Source organism: Equus przewalskii, chromosome 6, assembly GCF_037783145.1.
Source record: "Equus przewalskii isolate Varuska chromosome 6, EquPr2, whole genome shotgun sequence".
In the NCBI taxonomy this organism is placed as follows: domain Eukaryota; kingdom Metazoa; phylum Chordata; class Mammalia; order Perissodactyla; family Equidae; genus Equus; species Equus przewalskii.
The window spans coordinates 42943218-42965341 of record NC_091836.1 but is presented as its reverse complement, the minus strand read 5'-3'; the positions used below and the strand labels follow the sequence as shown (position 1 = coordinate 42965341).

The 22124-nt window shown below is 37.7% G+C and overlaps 1 protein-coding gene across 7 annotated transcripts in view; it reads left to right on the top strand.

Annotated features, from left to right (window-relative positions):
* The window catches only part of NCAPD3 (non-SMC condensin II complex subunit D3), a 64651-nt gene that overhangs the window by 2666 nt on the left and 39861 nt on the right, over positions 1 to 22124 (top strand). For all 7 annotated transcript variants that reach the window (XR_011540994.1, XR_011540993.1, XM_070623510.1 and 4 more), the window contains exons 3-13: positions 2882 to 3044; positions 8859 to 9043; positions 9696 to 9863; positions 9971 to 10032; positions 10227 to 10314; positions 12110 to 12243; positions 13654 to 13726; positions 14498 to 14623; positions 14756 to 15008; positions 15459 to 15515; positions 15771 to 15860. Coding sequence is in view for 5 of the 7 variants with exons in the window: in XM_070623510.1 (XP_070479611.1) it covers positions 2882 to 3044; positions 8859 to 9043; positions 9696 to 9863; positions 9971 to 10032; positions 10227 to 10314; positions 12110 to 12243; positions 13654 to 13726; positions 14498 to 14623; positions 14756 to 15008; positions 15459 to 15515; positions 15771 to 15860 (1399 nt within the window). In the remaining 2 variants the exon portion in view is untranslated. The remainder of the gene's footprint in view (positions 1 to 2881; positions 3045 to 8858; positions 9044 to 9695; positions 9864 to 9970; positions 10033 to 10226; positions 10315 to 12109; positions 12244 to 13653; positions 13727 to 14497; positions 14624 to 14755; positions 15009 to 15458; positions 15516 to 15770; positions 15861 to 22124) is intronic.

Sequence of the window (22124 nt, the reverse complement as noted above, 5' to 3'; positions counted from 1 at the left end):
TTATTGAGGTAACATTGGTTTTTAACATTGTGTAAGTTTCAGGAGAACAGCTTTATAGTTCAACATCTGTATGCACCACAACGTGATTATCACCAAAATCTGGTTTCCATCCATCACCATATAATTGACCCCCTTTACCCATTTCACCCTCCCTGCAGCTCCCTTCCCCTCTGATAACCACCAGTCTGTTCTAGGTATCTATGAGCTTGCTTTTGTGTTTTTTTAATATTCCACATAAGAGTGTACAGTTCATAAGGAGTATGATAAGAGAAGCATAAAGAATGGGGTTCACTTTTTGGAATGTCCTAATACCTTAACTTTAAGAAAATCTGCTATTATTAAACTGAGAAGTGATTAATTACCAATAGAACAGAGTTCCTTTAAATATTGAATTCTACCTAGTATACTTATTAATATTTAGATCATTAACTGCTTTTCAAAAAACTGAAGGGCTAGAAAGCAGAACAAAAAATGCTTAAATATTAACATCTCTGAAAAATTTAACAAAATATTTCCGTTAAAAGTTTCACATAGCTGTTCGAAAATTAAATTATCCAGGTAAACATTCATTAAGCGTAATGTTAAGTACTGCATTAAGTACCTTAGAAGATGAAGTAATGATTAAAATACAGAGCCTCTTCCTACATCAGGGATCCTCCCAAAGAGGGAGCATGGAGAATTAAGCACTGGCTCTTAGAGCTTCCACTCTCATTTCAATCACCAAAGCAAGCCGGGTGATCACATCCAACTGCAAGCTGCCACCTGAGTGGTGCCGTGCCAGAGTGAGTCTGGGTGGAGAGCTGGAAATATTTGTGAACCGTAATGTAAAAACTGCTCTAAGTGAGGTTAGATACCATCTAAAAGGAGCATGGAAGAGGGAGCCTGGTAAAATTGGGAAGGTTCCAGAAAGAAAGTAGCTGGAGGCAAGTCTTCACAAAGGGGTAGAATGTTAGTTAGGGTCCTAGGGCACTCCTTGGCAGGGGATGGCACCATGGGAATTGGCAGAGAATGCTGCGAGAATGCTGAGTAGTGCTGTGCAGGGGCACGGAGGGTTTTCAGAACATGTGGTAGAACACGGGACAGTCAGTCAGCCTGAGAACAGATCATGGGCAGCTTTAAGTTGGGTTCAACTGTGGGCTTCAAAAGTTTGCAATAGCGTGTTTATTGTATATAGGGTTCAGTTCTAAGCATCATACGTAGATTAACTCATTTAGTCCTCACCACCAGCTCTAGGAAGAAGAGGCTCTAGTCAGCAATAGACTAAGTAACGTGAATAGATCTGTTTTAGGACAAATGCTCTTGACCATAAATGGACTGAAGTAGGAAAAAATTGTACACAGGGAGATCCCTTGGGAGATTATTTTGCTCGTCTAGGTGTTATGAGTGTTACAGCATGGTCTGCAGTTATGGTTGTGGGAATTTGGAAGGAGGGCTAAAATCTAGGAACATTTTTTGAGGTAGAATTAATAAGGCTTTGTGAACTTAGCGAGCCTTTGTGGAATCTGTAAGACGTGATGCTAAATGCTGTGGTGACTGGATATAGTGTGTGAGAGGGGGGAAAGGTCAAAAGTCACCCAGATTTCGAAGCTAGGGGATGATGGTATTGTGAATTGAGGTGGGGAATAAGGGGAAAGAGCAAGATCAAGTGGAAAATTATGAGCTCAGTTGTACACTTTTGAATGTAAGATACTGTCAGGAGGTCCTTAGGGAGCTGTAATCGGTAGTTAGAAATGGGGATCAAAAGTCCAGGAGAGAAATTCAGATTCAACAACATAGACAGGAGAGCTTTCCAAGTCCAGGTGATGGTTGAAGTGCAGTGATGCATGAGATCAGGGAGGGAGTGAAGACCACAGTACAGAACTGAGAAAGCTGGCTGAAGATGACCTGAGGAGGAGCGGGCAGCAGTGTGGGGAGTGCTGACCAGAGACTGGGAAGTGGCTCAGGTATCATATGCTGCAGAGGTGACTGGCAGGCCAAGTCCTGAGACAAGCAGTTGGGGCAGAGGTGATTGGACTGACCTCTGTGACCTCCAGGGCCATAGTGACAGGCGAGTGGAGTAGAGCTGAAGTGGTGTTAGGAATGAGGATGTAACTGCTCTAAAGGTAGGAGGTGATTTCTTCCAGAAGTTTCATGGCAAAGGAAAGGGGAGTGCTGAAAGGGTTTTAGGTGGTCCCTTCTGTAGGCAGCCTGTGCTAATGTGGCCAAGCCAAGGCATCACCTCCCACTGCCCCTGTCTTCAGGGAAGAAGGAAGTACACGGTCCAATGTCTTGGACTTGTGTGGGCCTATGTTTTTAAGGTACTCCAGGATAAACCATATTTAGTTCCTGCTGTGTTTGTGTTTTGAAATCACCCATTTCCTCTTCATGTGTTTAATGGGAGAAAGCATGGAACAGTGATAAAATTAATAAAACTGTGGTTTAGATTCTAGGGTTTATTTCCTTTCCTGTTCTCATTGCCCATAGAACACTTAAATTTAAATAAGTTTCTCTAATTTCCTCAGTAATTAGAGTGATAAATGAATTTGGGTACATTAAATGTAGATGGCGGGGTAGCTTGTCTGAGTAATCACAATATAGGGTGTCCCAAAAGTCTTAATGTAGTTTTAGTTCTAGTAATTTCAGAAATACATATGCTTCAAACTTCGCCAAAATTTTTTTTGAAAGTTTAATTATTTAAATTTCTTGTATACTTATCTTTCTAATTTTGAATAATACGTATTTAATTTTTTGTTTCAGTCCCTTTGAAGATGGCAAATGTTTATAATTAGGAGCCAGCCTGAGCTATTTTTTTTGTAAGGCACTAAGTACTTAAAAAATCAAATAATAGGAGATTTTTGCATTTCTCTAATGACTGGCTTTTGTGGTTTGCCCCTCCTCCCAGAGCATTTGGACCTTCTTCATTGAGAACAATATTTCTCACAGTGCGCTGGTGGCATTGTTCTATCACTTTGTTCAAAGAGTCCATAAGAAAAACGTCAGTGTGCAGTATCGAGAATATGGCCTTCATGCTGCTGGGCTTTATTTTCTGCTCCTAGAAGTACCAGGTATGTATATTTGATGTGATAGCACAGATCTTTTGTCGGTTTTAGTTTTTCTCTATTGTTTTGAACTCTTACACTTTTTTTTCACTTATAAAATGGGGTAGTGGTAACCCCTCTCACAGAGTTGTTCTGAGGATAAAATGAGAGTAATTCTGTGAAGCACATGGCATGTTGTAGGTGTTCAAGAAATGTCTTCCCCATTTTTCTTTAAATGTGTTTATTTTCTGATATTATGCTGTGTCTGTAACCTAATGCAAATAATCCAGGAGGGGTAAGGCTGGAGGGAGAATGCTTCCAAGCTACAAGAGCTCTCACTCACCCTCACCTAATATAAAATTCTGATATTGCCTGCTCTTCTGACTGTCCAGAATGAGAAAAACTGCTGTGGGGAGTAATTGTGTTCTCTCTCTCCTATGTGGGTGTGGAAAAATAGGTTAAAACCACTCTAATAAAGAAAGGATGAGAAAGCAAGTGATACTTGATGAAGGAAAGGAGTCCATTTATGAGCACTGTTCCACTTTGTTGTCAGAGTACCTAGGTGGCTATTCCCTCCTGTGAGCAATGAAGTAGTCTCTTCTCCCTCCCCTAAACCCAAGGCAAGAGAAGATGAAACATGGAGGAAGGTACAGCTGGAGAACCCGAAGTTCATATGGAAAACAAAATCACAGGATTAGTCAGCTTTGCTGCTTGTCATTGTTTTTGTAAATGCGTTTGTAATAAATGTTAAGGATTTATTCCATATGATTTGGGAATTGGTGAAAAGATAGATAAAGCCTTGAACATTGATTTGTATTATTGTTAATGCTCCCATAATGACTTTTGAAATAAATTCCTAAAGAACTTAGTTGCTAAGCAATATCTCAGTTGTAACTGGTCTCTCTTACAGAAAAGTGGCAGTTTTAAAAACCCAGTTTTACTTTTTCTCTTTACTTGCTTGATACAGTTCCTTGTAATTAAGGTTGAGAGTCACGCCCGAGGGAAGATGTGGCTATTGTTAACTGTATGGCTACCTGCAGCTTTCAAGCAAGTCATATCTTCCTGCCAATTACCTTCTGTTTTGAAATGTTTCTGGGTTGTGGTTGGGATGATGTTGATACTTAATATGCAGTCACAGTACGTTCTTTTTCAAGATTGTTTTGGTTATTGTGAGTCCTTTGCATTTCCATATAAATTTTAGGATTTACATGTCAATTTCTGAAGAAAAAAAAAGGCTGCTGGCGTTTTGACAGGGATTGCATTGAATCTGTAGATCAATTTGGGGAGTATTGCCTTCTTAACAACATTGAGTCTTCCAACCTATGAACACAGGTTGTCTTTCTATTTATTTAGATCTTCTTTAATTTGTTTCAATGAAATTTTGTAGTTTTCAGTCTGCAACTCTTGCACTTCCTTGGTTGAATTTATTCCTAAGTACTTTATTCTTTTCTATGCTATTCCAGGTAGCTATTGTTTTCTTAATTTCATTTTTGGATTGTTTACTGGGAGTGTGTAGAAGTACAATTAGTTTTTGAGTATTGGTCTTGTACCCTGCAACCTTGCTGAACTCATTTATTGGTGTTAGTATGATATGAGATCGTGTCATCTGTGAATAGACATAATTTTACTTCTTCCTTTCCAGTCTGGGTGCCTGTTATTTCTTTTTCTTGCCTAATTGCCCTAGTTAGGACCTCCAGTACAATGCTGAATAGAAGTGGGGAGGTGGGCATCTTGTCTTGTTCCTGATCTCAGGAGGAAAGCTTTCAGTCTTTCACCCTTAAGTATGATGGTCACTGTGGGTATTTTGAGGATGGCCTTTATCAAGTTATTCCTAGTTTGTTGAGTGTTTTGTTATAAAGTTATTGGATTTTGTCATTTGCTTTTCTGCGTCTATGGGGTAATCATATGGTTTTTGTTCTTTTTTCTAATAATATAATGTATTACACCTGTTTTCATGTGTTAAACCAGTTTTGCATGACCTTGGTGATAGTGTATAATCCTTTTTATGTGTTGCAGATTTAATATTTTATTGAAGATTTTAGAATCCGTATTCATAAGGAATCTCTTTTTTTGAGATGTCTCTGTCTGGTTTGGATTTCAGGGTGATAACCAGTCTCAGAATGAATTGGGTAATATTCTCATCTCTTCTATATTTTGGAAGTTTGTGCAGAACTGGCTGTTTTTCTTCCTTAAACTTTTGGTAGAATTCCCTAGTGAAGCCATCTGGGCTTGGAGTTTTCTTTGAAAGAAGTTCTTTGTTTGTAGAATCTCTCATGACTGATAGTGATAATTTATGTATATATTTTTTCTTCATCAGTCTAGAGAGAGGTTTATTAACTATGTTGATCGTTTCAAAGAGCCCACTTTGATGTTATTGATTATGCTCTACTGCTTGTCCAATTCTTATTCCAATGATTTGGTTCTTCTGCCCTCCTTCGTACTTTGGCTTGATTTGTTCTTATTCTAATTCCTTAAAGTGGGTGCTTAGATCTTTGTTCTCACATACTGTTCTTTGTTTCTAATATAAGTAATGTTATGAATTTCCCTCTATGGACTGCTCTGTCTGCATTCCACAAATTTTGATGATTTGTTTTCATTATCAGTCAGGCCAAAGCAATTTTCTAATTTTTCTTGTGATTTCTTCTTATACCTCTGAGTTATTTAAGAGTGTGTTTAATTTCCAAATATTTGAGGACTTTCCTGAAATCTTATTGTAATTGATTTCTATTTTAATTATGCTGAGATCAGAGCACATACTTTATATGAGTACAATACTTTTTAATTACTGAGTTTTTGTTTTTGTTTAAGTGGGCCAGTATAAGGTCAGACTCGGTGAATCTTCTCCTTGTACTTGAACAGACTGTATTCTGCCTTTGGTGGGTATAGTATTCCATGAATGTCAATTAAGTCATGTAGATTGCTGAGGCTTTTCAAGTCTCTTATATGATATTCCGTTTATTTGTTCTATCAATTGCTGAGAGAAGAGTGTTGAAATCTCCCAAGTATAATTGTCAGTTTGTCTATTTCTCCTTTCAGTTCTGTGTGTCCTAACTTAAGGTATTTTGAAAGTCTGCTAGATACAAACATACTTATGACTGCATGTCTTCCTCCTGAATTGACCCTTTTGGTATTATGCTATGTCCTTCTGTGTCTGATTGTATTTCTTGTCCTGAATTCTGCTTTTATATTAAGATAGCCATTCTAGTTATCTTATGATTTGTGCTTGGTTGGTACATTTTTCCCATGCTTTTATTTTTAACTTCACTGTGTGTTTATATGTAAAGGGTGTGTTGTAGACTTCCTATCGTTGGATCATGCTTTTTATCCACTCTTCTTTGCCTTTTTATTAGAATGTTGACAGTTTAGATGATTATGCTTAATATAATTACCAATCTTGTTGGGTTCCTGCCATCTGGCTATTTATTTTCTATTTGTCCCATCTGTTTTTTGTACCATTTTCCCCTCTTCCTGCCTTTTTTTGGATTGAGTGTTTCTTTAGTATCTTTTATTATCACCTCTTTTGGCTTATTAACTATACTTCTTCGCACGTGTGTGTGTGTGTGTTTTAAGTGCTTGCTTTGGGTATACAATAAGTACTTTTAACAGTCTATCTTCTGATAATATTCTACTAATTTATAGATAATGTAAGAACTTTAGAACAATATACTTTCCTTCCTCCCCTCCTGTTCTTCGTGTTATTATAGTTGTACATTTTACTTGTACACGTCATAAACCATGCAATTCATTCTTAACATTTTTCTTTGAATTATCTTTTAAAGAATTTTTTAAAAAACAAAAAGAATGTTTTTTATATTTAAAAGATTTTGTCTCGTATAATATTCCTTGAGCCTGAAGAGCTTCCTTTAACTTTTCTTGTGGTGCAGGTCTGTTGCCCATCAACTCTTAGATTTTGATTGTATGAAAATGTCTTTATTTCACCTTCAAAAATGTTTTTGCTGAAGAATTCTAGGTTGACAGGTGTTTTTTTCTTTTCTTTCAGTGCTGGTAAGGTGTTATTTCATTATCTTCTGGCTTACATCTTTTCTCATGAGAAGTCTGCGTGATTCTTATCATTGTTCCTCTGTATATTTTGTCTTTTTTTTTCTGGCTACTTTGAAGATTTTCTCTATTACTTCGTTTCAGCAGTTTGATTAAATTATCTATACTTTGGTGTGATTTTCTTTGTATTTATCATGGTTTGGTTCATTGAGTTTCTTGGGTCTGTGGATGTATAGTATTTAACAAATTTGGAAATTTTTCAGTTATTATTTCTTTAAATATTTTCTTCCTTCCTTTTTTCTGTGACTCCAATTACTCATATGTTAGACTGCTTGATGTTCTCTCACAGGTCATTGAGTATTTATTAATTTTTTTGTTCTGTGCTTCTGTTTCCTCAAGTTCCTTTACGTTTGTTTCTGTAATGTGTAATCCGCTGTTAATTAATCCCATCCAGTGAATTTTTCTTTTTCATGTGAAGAAGTCCCATTTGATTCTTTAAAAATATTTTTCATCTCTTTGTTGCTACTGTTTGATTCTTTTTTTTTAAAGATTGGCACCTGAGCTAACAACTGTTGCCAATCTTTTTTTTTTTCCTACTTTTTCTCCCCAAATCCCCCCAGTACATAGTTGTATATTCTAGGTGTGCGTCCTTCTGGTTGTGCTATGTGGGATGCTGCCTCAGCATGGCTTGATGAGCAGTGCCATGTCTGCGCTCGGGATTCGAACCAACGAAACCCTGGGCCACCGAAGCAGAGCATGTGAACTTAACCACTCGGCCATGGGGCTGGCCCCACTACTGTTTTAATTCTTGAGCTTATTTATAATACTTCCTTTAAGAGTCTTGTCTGCTAGTTCCATTACCTCTGTCATTTCTTAGACTGTTTCTATTGACTGATTATTCTTCCCATCTTGCAGCGCATTTTCCTGCTTCTTAGCATGCCCAGCGCATTTTTACTGGATGCTAGACATTTGAATGTTAGATTGTTGAGTGACTTGGTTTTGTTGTTTTCCTTTCAGTAGTGTTTCAGAGGCTTGTTTTAAAGCTTTGTTAGGGCAGATATCCAGTAGCTTTTACTAGAGCTAGTTTAGCCTGCTGTGAAGGTGTGTTTCTGTCTGAGGCCTTGTACTGACTATTCCAGGTGTTTAACAAGGTCCCTCCATGCTGGCTAGTCAAACTCAAATAGGTCTCAGCCCTGGTGAGTTCTGAAAGCTGTTCATCTTCTAGCTCCTTGGAAAGTGTTCCTTGCTCACCTTCATGGAGTTTTACCCTGTGTGTGCACAGCTCATGTTCAGCCCTATGCAGACTCTAGAGCTCTATTTCTATGTAGCTTCCTCTCTCAAGTACTCTGCTTCATAAATTCCAACTAGCTCCACCTTCCTGGCCTGATTTCCATACCCTCCGCTTAGTAAGACTATCATCATGTGCTCAAGTTCAGCATTTTTCTGTTCTTGCCCAGAAATTGCCTCAAAACACAAAACTGGGGCAATTTTAGGGTTTACCTCATTTGTTTCCCCTTTTTCAGGGATTGCAATTCTATGCTGCCTGTTGTTCCATGTCCTAAAATGGTTATTTTATAAATTTTTGTCCAGTTTTATAGTTGTTTGCACCAGGAGGACAGGTATAAAACCAGTTACTCCCTCATGGCCAGATACAGAAATGTTATTTATTTCTCATCAGCAGTATTGCTCACCTCCCAAGGCTGAATTTGAATGGTACTTTTTGCTAAAGAGTCATTGTTATTCAAAATTAATAAAAAGCCTCTTTTTGCTTTTTAATTTTTCATGTTACAGACGTATTTCAAGACAATTAAATCTAACCTGCTCTTTATTCTTTATGAATAGGCAGTGTAGCCAATCAAATATTCCACCCAGTGATGTTTGACAAGTGTATACAGATTCTAAAGAAGAGCTGGCCTCAGGAGTCTAACTTGAATCGGAAAAGAAAGAAAGAACAGCCTAAGAACTCTCAGGCAAATCTAAGAGGGAACAGAAAAAGAGGCAAGCCACCCCGGAAAGAGGATATTGAGGTAAGAAGTAAGTGGAATGATAAAACATATCTGTACCAACACATGATTTTGATTTAAGAATTAACTTTGTATTAAAATATGATTTTAGGAATCATGATTGTAACCAAAAGGTCCTAACGTCTCATCAGCTATCCAGTATGACTTTCACTTGCCTCTTGGGCTCCATATCCCACTGAAAGATGACCTTTGTCATCTTTCCAACCTCTCCATCACCTTTGGTTCCCAGGTGTAGTTGACAACATGCTAATAGGTATATTTGCCACATTATCATGTTGTCATGAGAGAGGGTGGTTGATGTATCCTGAGGACTCATGTCCATAAGAGCATAATGGAATAACATGAATTCCAATTTCTTGTATGACTAGGTAGGACGGTAGAGGTTCTTAATGTGAAAACTTCTAAGAAACACAAGAATTCTCGCTGACACAGAAATATAGAGCTAGATACTCTTGTAACACTCGTCTAGTACAAAGATTTACCCTTGTGGCTGAGGAGGCCTGGAGCAGTCACGGGACCTGGTCAGAGTCATGCCACCTCAGCAAGTGAGCAGCCACCTGGAGTTTCACTGGACCTGATTTGAGTAAATTAAAAACCATGGGACAAAGTGTTGGGCATTATTACACAGTCACCTATACATTTCTTCATAATCTAGATGGATGAAATTGTGGAAGAACAAGAAGATGAAGACAATATTTGTTTTTCTACCCGGGACCTTTGTCAAATTCGAAATGCCATCTTTCAACTTTTGAAGAATTTTTTAAGGCTTCTGCCCAAGTTTTCACTGAAAGAAAAGCCACAGTGTGTACAGAATTGTATAGAGGTAAGTGAAAATTCCGAGAAACTTGAGGCAACCTCAAAGGGCATAGATGATGGCTAATACTTAATAAGTAGGGAAAATCAGGCCTTTTCTTGGTATCTGTTTTCCAGGTTTTTGTTGCATTAACTAATTTTGAACCAGTTCTTCGTGAATTGCATGTTACACAAGCCAGGTGAGCCACTGAATCTTCTAATGCTAAAATTTAAATATGGTGTATAACAAATTTTGCTCCAGCAGAAGTATAAATGCCATTTTATCCTAATTGACACACAGGTAGAATTTTTTCACTTAAATATGGCTTTAGGGTTAGGGAATATTCCAAGTTAAATCATATCCATTAACTAATCTTTTGCATTTCTTCTTTAGAAACCTTAACCAAGCAAAATACATACCAGAACTGGCCTATCATGGATTGTATTTGCTGTGCTCCCCAATTCATGGAGAAGGAGATAAGGTAAAGGAGACAAAGATCTAACTTAGTTGCTGGTTGAATAGAAAGCATGCAAATCATGTAATAGAAAAATGTTAGAAGCATTTGATGTAATGCCATTTTAATTCGCTAGGTCATTCTCCTGACCTTATGTCATTTGTGTAGTAAAAAGCATCACCATCTCTAATTGTTGACCACTCTTCATAACCAAACTTGCATCCAAATACTTGGTGGCCACAGCAAATTATTGTTAGGTTTCCAACATAAAGAGTGGTTCCTGTGTGAATTAGGTAGGAGGATCAGAGAAGCAACTGAACAGAGTATTACCTTTATAGAAGTGTTCACTAAGTTATTCTAAAAAGAGGAATAGACAGTCATAGAATTTTCGTTTCCCTTGGCAATCCATGTGTGCTTCAGTATTTCTATTAGTGTTTGTATTATTTTAGTTGATGATTCTACAGAAACATTACTGGTTCTCATTCCTGGTTAGCATTCATATGTGGATTTTGCCCCTCAAGCGACCTCAATAGCATCACTATTCTAAACATTGGAGTTACAGTTATCCAAGCGTTGTGGTGTTACTAAACTTAGATGTCATTAATAAAACAGGATTTTCCAAAAAATGTGATCAGCCAAGGTCATGTGGCTTTTGGTGGCTGTGATACACTTAATTTCCAGGGGTAGTGCCATGGTGATTAAGAACAGGGTTTAGGTACTTGGGGTTCTGCACATCTGGGCTCAAATTCTGGCTCCATCACTTACTAGCTGTGTATCCTTGTGTGAGTGATTCAACCTTTTGAAAGCCTCAGCTTTCCCATCTAGACAAAAAGGATGAAAGACAAAGTTTCCTCGTGGATTTGTCAGCAGTGTTAAATGAAAGAGTACCTGTCAGATGCTGAGCACAATGCCTCTTGTTTAGAAAACATTCCATATTTTACAATTTATTATACCATGTTCATTTCTATGTGCTTGAAATATGAATGTGATAGAATTCACAGTAATGCTTTTCATTTCCATGCCATTTTTAACATTTTTAAAGATAAAAGATGGATGGGAAAATTTACCCTTTTTAGATCCACAGTATCTCTAAAGACATAATGTTTTTAATTGTGAAAGTATTGACGTGATGTTAAACAACATTGGCTTTAGCTAGACCTTTAATTACTTGACTTTGGACAACTCACCTTTGGAGTATCTTTTATTATGTATAAAGTGGAAATGATAATAATAATATATATAAAATGGAAAAGCCTTGCTTACTTCTTGGAGTTGTTGTGAGGTTTAAGAGTAAATTTGGTAAAATCAGTAATATGTATGAATGTACTTAGTGCGATATTGCCATATATTTGGTTTTCAGTAAATATTTTATTTACTGGATAAATGAATTAATTAGTTGAGCAAATTAGATGAGATGATATATTGAAAGGTGCTCTGTAAACTTCAGGTAAATACAAGTGTAAAGTGTCATTCTTCTTCGCCTTTTTCTGGAAGGGATTATCATTAGCATTCTTTGCCATTTGTAAGTGACAATTAATTCTCTCTGTGTCCTAATTTCTGGGCTATAGTATGAGAGAGTGAGGAGAGAAACTAGATGATATTCCTTCATTGCCTATAAGCAGTGCTTTCACACTGTTTACATTGTGTATTTATTGAATACCTGGTAATTTTCCAAAACTGCATTTCTAGTGTTCAGCCAAAAACCATGTCACCCTGACTTATTTTCAGATGGTTGCAATGCTGGACTGTGGTCTGCGTCGGTATCTTCGAGGCCCTTGTGTTCTCTGTCATGCCTTAAACCGCACTTTCTTTTCTCTTCTAGGTTATCAGTTGTGTTTTCCATCAAATGCTAAATGTAATATTAATGTTGGAAGTAGGGGAAGGATCGCATCGTGCCCCTCTCACTATTACTTCATCAGTCGTCAACAGTAGAAACCAGGCAGTCCAGTTTATCAGGTAAGGCACACACAGCTTGGATGTTTACTCTCTCTATCATTCTCCTTACTCTTCTGGGTCCTGTATTAACCAAGATTTCTGACACCTACGGAAACTAACAAATTTCTGGCCTGTTTGTGGTTTTGGGAGTCAAAATAAAGCACCTCATAGCTCATCTGGTTCTCCTGGTCTGGGTCACCGTGGGTAGCCTCTGCCCTGGGGCGCTGTCGAGGGGTGAGGAATCTGCACTTCTTGGGCCAGCATCAGCCTCCAGCTGAATCCCACCAGACCGAATGGTCAGCCCCTGAGGGATGACCACGGCTCCTCCTCTGTTTTGTGGATGTCTGCTTCATTGTTTACCACTCTAACGACTCTGCCTCCTCCTTTTCTCTTTCTCTTGCTCTCTTCTCTGAGTCTGTTTCCTTTTGTTCCTTGCCACCTTTTCCTTGTTTCTTCTCACTTTTCTATTCCCTACCCCTACAGAAAATAATTGCTAAAAGAAAGAATTGTTGATTTTTACTTCTTTAGCAATAAATGATAGACTGATTTTCCCCTATGAGTCACTTAGCTTCACCTAAAAAGTTCCTTGTCTCAGCTTTATTGGGAAAGACATCTTTGCTATGTCATTGGCTTTTCTTTCCCTCTTTTATTGACTTTTTGGCATTCAATGTAGTGGTGGAGAGAAATGTTAAGTATGTATACGAGAATGTGTACATACCTGGAGGTGTACACAGTGTATAGTGTAGTTGGAGATGTGGGGTGTAGATGATAGAATCCAGGTATAGGCTGTCATCTGATCATTAAGTGAATGTCTCTTGCTAAGGATTTTTTTAAACATTATATAACTAAGATGTTCTAAGTGGAAACACTTTCTTTGGTTCTTCCATGAGAGTTCATGGTGTTGTCAATTGCAGTAATATTTATATAATGGTACAAATAAACTTAAAACTAAAAATGGGTCAAATCTGGGCATTACATTAATTTCTTCTTGGGTTAAAGTTTGGAGAGGTACTGTTCCAAGTACATCAAGGTAGTAGCATTTCGCTGAGCTACCACGCGGTGGTACTGTGTCTTAGTCTGTTATTTATCCCAAAAGGATATATTTGAGAGTCTTACTGTGAAGTTAGTAAGTAGTCAGGAGTAATGTGAAGATCACATTTTTGCTCCTCCCCAACTGTAGCTGGCTCCTCGGCAACAGCTCTCTGAAACCACAGCGGGAAGTAGTGGATGGTTTTCTGCTGTGACACTTTATGTCTTTACTCTTTATTCACTGAAACAAGGCTGGCAATGTGGGGCTAGATTGTTTTTAATATTTAGAATTTCTAAAACGTAGGAGTAGTGGTTTTTGAGAACAGAATCAAGAAAAATTACTATTTTATTATAATTATAGGTGTATTGTAAGCAGAGGATATGTTTCTTTTTTTAAAACAGTTCACTTGTGGATGAACTAAAGGAAAGTATATTTCCAGTCCTTCGTATCTTACTCCAGCACATCTGTGCCAAGGTACCATTTGCTCTAATAATGACAATAAAAGTATATAATATATGTGGAAGTAAATGTGTTTGTGTGTGTATTTGTTCTTGGGAATGAGTCTGTATCATTACTAGGAGTAGTTTTATGTAGTATATTCACTAGATGTTCCCCTAAACAGAGTGTTCTTTTGGGGGAAAAAAATCCTTTTTATTTTGGGAAATTTCAAGCATACAAAGAAATAGAATAGGGCAATGAGCACCTATCTTCAACAGTTTTGTGTCATTTATACCCTGTAAGCTGTAACTGCCCCAACACATATGCAACACTGAATTTTTTTTTGAAGCAAATTTCATCATATCCTTTCATACATAAATATTTCCTGTGTATCTCTAAAGGATAAGAACTCTTTAAAAGCATAACAACAAAATGCTAACACATCTAAAAAACTACACAGTAATTCCTTAATATCATCAAATATCCAGTCAGTGTTCAAATTTCCATGATTATCTCTTAAATTTTTATAACAATTTGGATGAATGATTCTTAACTTGAACCTAAGGGGTTCACAAACTCTTTGAGATGATATGCTAAATTTGTACTTCTGAGGAGAGAGCTTATAGATTTCTTACAGGTTAGTTTTTAAAGGGGTCTCAAACTTAAAATTTGTTATTCATTTCTGTAGTATTTAAAGATCCACTAAACGAGTTACATTCCCTTGCTTCCCACTAGTATCACAACGTGGGTTTCAGTTGTCCTCCAGGTGGACATTGGCTGGACAGCTTCTCAGTGTCTGTGTTTCAGGTGATGGATAAATCAGAGTATCGGACCTACGCAGCCCAGTCCCTGGTCCAGCTGCTCAGCAAACTTCCTTGTGGAGAATATGCCACATTCATTGCCTGGCTTTACAGATATTCACGAAGTTCCAAGGTAGGAGATACATCTGCATAAAGTCTTGGCTCCTGGCTCTGCAACCTTGTAATGACAGCCAGGTCTGAGTACATAGGAATCTGTGGTTTTTATTCCTATCTGATGGAGATTCTTACGATTTTGCTTCACCAGATCCCACACAGGGTTTTCACTCTTGATGTTGCCTTAGCTCTCTTAGAACTACCTGAAAGAGAGGTGGATAACACTCTCTCCTTGGAGCAGCACAAGTTCTTAAAGCATAAGTTCTTGGTCCAGGAAATTATGTTTGACCGCTGTTTAGACAAGGCACCGACTGTCCGCAGCAAGGCGTTGTCCAGTTTTGTACATTGCCTGGAGTTGTCTATTACCACTGCATCAGACAGCATACTGGAACTTCTGATTAACAGTAAGTGTGTTGACCATTGTAAGACAGAACTTGTCTCGTGCTTGTCGAGAACTTGGGCTGCAAGTGAATCGTTCTTTGTTGTGGCAAAAATAGATATGGTATGATATACTTTTACCCTCATAAACCTATTTCAGTATATTTTATTGTTGAATAACTTTTTAAATAGACAAGCCTGATCCACTTTAAAGGCCATTTTAAGTATTTCACATATTCATGTTTTAGAGGTGAAATTGTTGGCTGCCTCTCCTGTTACTTTGCATTGCTGGGTATTGGCTGTATTGGGCCTAATCTCTTTTCCAAATGTATACCCAAGGAGAACATTTTCAGTTGTCAGCAGTTTAGAATCTGCCTTGTCTTTGGGCCTAATTATCTTGATTTTGATTCTTCTGTATTTATTTAGGGTTTATGATACTATAACTCTTGTCCCTCTCATCTATCTGCTATTTTTAGGTCCTACAATTTCAGGAATTGAGAGCCACCCTGGTACCTTACTGAGAAATTCGTCAGGTAATGGACCGATATATTTTCAAATATTGAATAATTGTCTTTTTATTTAAAGGACTTGCTGGATATTTGAAATGTTTTTCTATGTCCGTATTTATATGTTTTTTAATATTGTACTTTTTTCTTCATCAAAGAAATTGAAATTAATTTCAGTAATGTAGTAACTTAAATGTGCAATATGCCATGCTTATATTATTATAAAGTGCAACAAATTTATCCCTTAATGACTGAGCCTTTCTTTCTTTAATTATTTTTAAGCTTTTTCCTGTCAGAAGCAGACACTTGACCCTTCCAGAGGCTCAGGGGTGATCAATATAGACAACAGTGGTGAAACAGTTGGATCTGGGGGTATGTCAGATTTTATCACTATCAGATGAGTAATAACTATTGGATTTCAGACAACTGGAGGTAGAGTTTAAAAACCTTTTTCTCTGATTAATTCACCCTTAAGACTTGAAGCATCTTTTTTTTTTTTTTTCTTAAAAGTGGAGTAATTTCTATTTTATTATATTTTTAATTGATGTCCTTGCACTATATTTTATTTTAAGATAAAGAATAATCTACATTCCACTTACAATGTACTAAACCCCAGTATTTCTGTAACACTTAAGAGAATATTAGCAAATGTTTTATTTCTTTATAAAGTCAGTTGTTGTGAACTCTTGGGATTGCTGACCAAAAAAGGACCAGTTACTAGGGAAAGTGCAGTAGAGATTAAATTAGTGTTTGGAGAAAAGTCATCACAAAAAAGGGGAAAGGATGAAGAATACTGCGGTACTCAATCTTGTTCCTGTTTTTTATTCGTTGTAACTTTTTTCTCTATGTCATCTTGACTGATTAAGCCATCCTGGAATCCGCTTTCAATACATGGTAGGGAACTGGGAGGTCAAGCTTCCATTGAAAAAGACAATTCAGGGTTTAATTTCTCTTCACCAACAGTGTGAAGTGTTTTTTTTGAGGAAGATTAGCCCTGAGCTGACATCCACTGCCAATCCTCCTCTTTTTGCTGAAGGAGATTGGCCCAGAACTAACATCCATGCCCATCTTATGCTACTTTATATGTGGAATGCCTGCCACAGCATGGCTTGCCAAGCGGTGCGTAGGTCCGCGTCTAGGATCTGAACTGGCAAACCCTGGGCCACTGAAGTGGAGTGCATGAACCCAACCATTGTGCCACTGGGCCAGTCCCTGAACCATTTTTTAATGGATCGTATATATAGAATGGAATGGTTATGGGGTCCTCTCTCCCCTGGACTCCAGCACAGGATTCCGAACACAAGTGATGCCAGATCTCTTCTGTTGACTCATTGAACCAGAATAATCTGGGATGATTTAAGTGTCAGTGTGATTCAGTAGGGGAACAACAAACCTGGACTAGGTAGTAGACAGACCTGGACCTGCTCTAAGATTCTATTATTCTATTCTGTATGATCTTGAGAAAGTCGCTTTATTTCTCTAGGCTCCTTTTTCATATATAATATGACATAGCATAGAATAGTGGAAAATATATTACAATTGAGAGGCATCCTGAGTTGTTTTACCAGCCATGTTACTAAATAGCTGCAAGACCTGAGACGTGGAGGTCAATAAAACTGCCTAATTGTCACTTTCTGATCCTAACACCTTCCCTGTCTTTCACAGAGGACTGTTGTCAGAGTTTATGGAAATAATGTTTAGAGAAGTGATTTAAAAGATAGGTAGATAGAGGGCCGGCCCCATGGTGTAGTGGTTAAGTCCGCCATGCTCTACTTCGATGGCCCAGGTTTGCAGGTTCAGATCCCAGGCACAGACCTACGTCACTCGTCACTACATCACATACATCACTTGTATGTGGGCTGCTGTGGCAGCAACCCACATACAAAATAGAGAAAAATTGGCACAGATGTTAGCTCAGGGAGAATCTTTCTCAAGCAAAAACAGAGAAAGATTGGCAACAGATGTTAGCTCAGAGCAAATCTTCCTCACCAAGAAAAAAAAAGATAGGTAGGTAAATAGTTAATGTATTCTATAAACATTTATCTGGTCCCTCCTAATCTGTGCTAGGCATTGTAGATACAGACTTTAATAAATCAGTTCTATCTCTTAAGAAGCAGTGGGAGAGACAGATACATGTGTATGTATATTTATATGTATAAAATTTTAATACTATGAGATAGGTGCTGAGGTAAATGTAAAGAGCCATGAGGATAATTACTTCTTATCATTTCAGCCTAAAAGATCAGCATAGAATCAGCTTTATATGACTAGATATTGGCATGTGTTACTCAAATTAAATTCAGAGCAATAACTCAATATATATAAACAGATTCCCTAAAATATTGCAAAGAAATTTAATCTGGAAAAATACTGAATGTTTGTGTTGACTCTAGTCTTTGTGGTGAGTTACAGATTTACTGTTGCACAGATACTTTTCCAAACAGTATCAATTTGTATTGATTTAATGATGCTTCCAAATTACATAAATGTGAGTGGAAAGTAAAAACATATATTCATTTGTATATAATTCTGAATGAAAATATTAAATTGATAAGGCATCTTGTGGATGGCAAATATTTAATATTTTGGGATCTCTGAACTGCATTATATTTATATTGTCCTTTGTGTTTTATAAAGAACTTTCAGATTCACCAAGCTATGTGATTGCTACCATAAGTTTACTATAAAGTAGACAAGGCCATTTGTAGATGTGTAAAGATGGGGCCCAGAGCCCAGAGGGGAGGTGACTTGCCCAGATCCTGGCTAATGGCTGGCAGAACCAGGTGTAAAACTCAGTCTTCCTGACTCAGTCCAGGTAGTTGTTTCCCATTCCCATAACCTCAACCATCCTTCATTCAACCACTGACTCTCACATCTGCATCTTTAGTCCTCATCTCTCCTAAGACCTACATTTCTAATTACATTTGAAAGAATTCCACCTGTGTGTTCTAGCAATCTATCAAACTCATTAGGACTCGAAGGAAGCTTTTATCAGTTGATCCCACCATTTGTCTCTTAACTGCTGTGTTTCTATATGCCATTTAACCACTTTGCCATTTTTCACATTTCCCATTTCTCCCTTTCATTCACTTTTCTTAACTTACCACTTGCAAGGCCCCGTTGATTCTGTTTCAACAATGTCTCCCGTTTCTCTCTTCTCTTTTCCATGCCCACTGTTATTTTCTCATATAGGCACAATTGCAGTAGTCTTTTATGTGGTTTACTGCCATCAGCTTATTTTTTTATTGAGTATAATTGACATATAACATATTAGTTTCAGGTGTACAACAATGATTTGATCTTTGTATATCATTTGTTCATCTACATCTGCTGCCAATCCTCCTCTTTTTGCTGAGGAAGACTGGCCCTGAGCTAACATCCGTGCCCATCTTCCTCTACGTTATATGTGGGACGCCTGCTACAGCATGGCCTGCCAAGTGGTGCCATGTCCGCACCCAGGATCTGAACTGGCGAACCCCAGGCCGCCAAAGCAGAACATGTAAACTTAACTGCTGTGCCACCAGGCTGGCCCTGATCTTTATTGTTTTTTAGTTGCTATTTATTTCTGCTCTGATCTTTGTTATTTCCTTTCTCCTACTAACTTTGGGCTTCCTTTATTCTTTTTCTAGTTCCTTCAGCTATAAAGTTAGGTTATTTATTTGACATTTTTCTTGTTTCTTGAGGTAGACATTTATTACTAGGAAATTCCCTTTTAGAACTGTTTTTACTGCATCCCATAAATTGTGGTATGTTGTATTTCCATTTTCATTTGTCTCAAGGTATTTTTTTATTTCTCTTTTAATTTCTTCATTGATCCATTGGTTGTTCAGTAGCATGTTGTTTAATCTCTACATATCTATGAATGTTCCAGTTTTCTTCTTGTGGTTGTTTCTAGTTTCATATCATTGTGATTGGAAAAGATGTTTGATAGGATTTCAGTTTTCTTAAATTTAAGGCTTGTTTTGTGGCCTGACATATAATCTGTCTTGGAGAATGTTCCGTATGTGCTTGAGAAGAATTCATATTCTGCCACTTTTGGATAGAATGTTCTTTCTATATCTGTTAAGTTCATCAGATCTAATGTGTCATTTAAGGCTGATGCTTTCTTACCGATTTTCTGTCTGGATGATCTATCTATTGATGTCAGTGGGGTATTAAAGTCCCCTACTCTTACTGTATTACTGTCTATTTCTCTCTTTAGGTCTGTTAATATTTGCTTTATATATTTAGATACTCCTATGTTGGGTGCACAGATTTACAAACGTTATATCCTCTTGTTGGATTATTCCCTGTATCATTATGTAATGCCCTTCTTTGTCTTTTATTATGGTCTGTTTTAAAGTATAGTTTGTCTAATATAACTATAGCTACCCAAGCTTTCTTTGGTTTCTGTTTGTGTGGAACGTCTTTGTCCATCCCTTCAGTTTCAGTCTGTGTGTGTCCTTACATCTGAAGTGAGTCTTTTGTAGGCAGCGTATAGATAAGTCTTGTTTTTTTAAACGTTCAGCCACCCTATGTCTTTTGATTGGAGAATTTAGTCCATTTACGTTTAAAGTAATTATTGATAGGTATCTACTTATTGCCATTTTGTTAATTGTTTTCTGACTGTTTTGTAGTTCTTCTGTTCCTTTCTTCTTTTTTTCTCTTTCTTTGTGATTTGATGATTTTCTGTAGTGGTATGCTTAGATTTCTCTCTCTTTATCTTTTGTATACATACTATAAGTTTTTGCTTTGTGGTTACCATGAGGCTTACGTAACCCTGCTTATATGTATAATAATCTGTTTTAAGTTGATAACAGCTTAAGTTGAATGCATTCTAAAGCTCTACATTTTTTCTCTCTCTTCCTCACCTTTTAGGTTTTTATGTCACATTTTGCCTCTTATTATCATGTGTATCCCTTAAATAATTATTGTAGTTAGAGTGATTTTTACTACTTTTGTTTTTAACCTTCATACCAGCTTTGTAAGTGATTAATCCACTACCTTTACTGTATATTTACCTTCACCACAGAGATTTCTACTTTCATATGTTTTCTTGTTACTGATTAGCACCCTTCTCTTCAGCTTGAAGAAGTCCCTTTAGCATTCCTTGTAAGGCTGATCTAGTGGTGATGAACACCTTTAGCTTTTGCTTGTCTGGAAAACTCTTCATCTCTCCTTCAATTCTGAATGATAACTTTGCCAGGTAGAGTATTCTTGATGGGAAGTTTCTTCTTTTAGCACTTTGAATTTGTCATGCCACTCCTTTCTGGCCTGAAAAGTTTCTGCTGAAAAATTACTGGTAGTCTTATGGGGTCCCTTTGTACGTATCAAGTTATTTTTTCTTGCTGCTTTTAAGATTCTCTCTTTGTCTTTAACTTTTGACATTCAATTATAATGTGTCCTGTGTGGGTCTTTTTGGATTCGTCTTTTTTGGAGTTCTGGCTTCCTGGATTTGGATCTCTGTTTCTTTCCCCACATTAGGGACGTTTTCAGCCATTGTTTCTTCAAATAAGTTTTCTGCCCCTTTCTCTCTATCTTCTGCTTCTTGCACCCCTATAATGTGAATATCAGCCTGTTTGATGTTGTCACATAAGTACCTTAAGCTGTCCTCACTTTTTTAAAATTCTTTTTTTTTTTTTTTTTGCAGCTCTGATTGGGTGAGTTCCACTGCCCTGTCTTTGAATTCATTGATCTTTTCTTCCGCTTCATCTAGTCTGCTGTTGAACCCCTCTAGTGTATTCTTCAGTTCACTTATTGTATTTTTCAGCCCTCTGACTTCTGTTTGCTACTTTCTTCTATTTCCTGTCTCTTTATTGAAGTTCTCACTGTGTTCATCCATTCTTATCCTGAGTTCACTGAGCATCATTGTGAACATTAATTATAAGTTGAACTCTTTATCAGGTTAATTGCTTACCTCTGTTTCATTAAGATTTTTTTCTGAGATTTTATCTTGTTCTTTTGTTTGAAACGTATTCCTCTGTTTCCTCATTTTGCTTCACACTCTGTGTTGGTTTCTCTGTGTTAGGTGAAATAGCCATCTCTCCTGGTCTTGAAGGAGTGGCTACCTGTTGGAGATGATCCTTATCATTCAACCCTGCCCTAGCTCTTATTGTTTCTCAGACCTTGGTGATTGTCCAAGCAGCCTACTTTATTTTTGGTAGCTCCCAGTAGTTGAGGGTGTGTCTAGACCTGTTAGGGGAGGATCTCAGTCAGCACCAAGCTTCAGGCTGATTGGAAACCAGATCATCAGGCAGCAGCTTTTAAAGTATGCAAATGTATACAGTCCTGTGGGCTGCAAGTGTAAGCCCTGCTGGCCACCAGACTAGGTGATCTGGAGGTGTTCCCTGGATGGCAGGCACACAAATTGGGGCTCCAGATGAGTATATAAGCTTCTTTCTGGGAGATACCAGCAAGCTGTAGTGAGGTTGTGGGAGAGCACAAACACAGTAACTCCAGCTTACGATCGCCAAGAGCACCTCCACAGGCCTCTAGGTGTGTACCAGACCTGAAGCCTGCCCCAGGCTGGAGCTCCAGGACCAGCAGATAGGCCTCTGTCTCAGCAAGACTGCCGTATGTTTCAGTCTGCTGTCAGTGCACTGCCTTGAGGGTGGTCCCCTGCCAAGAACTCTCTGGTTGCTACAGTCCTTTGGTACC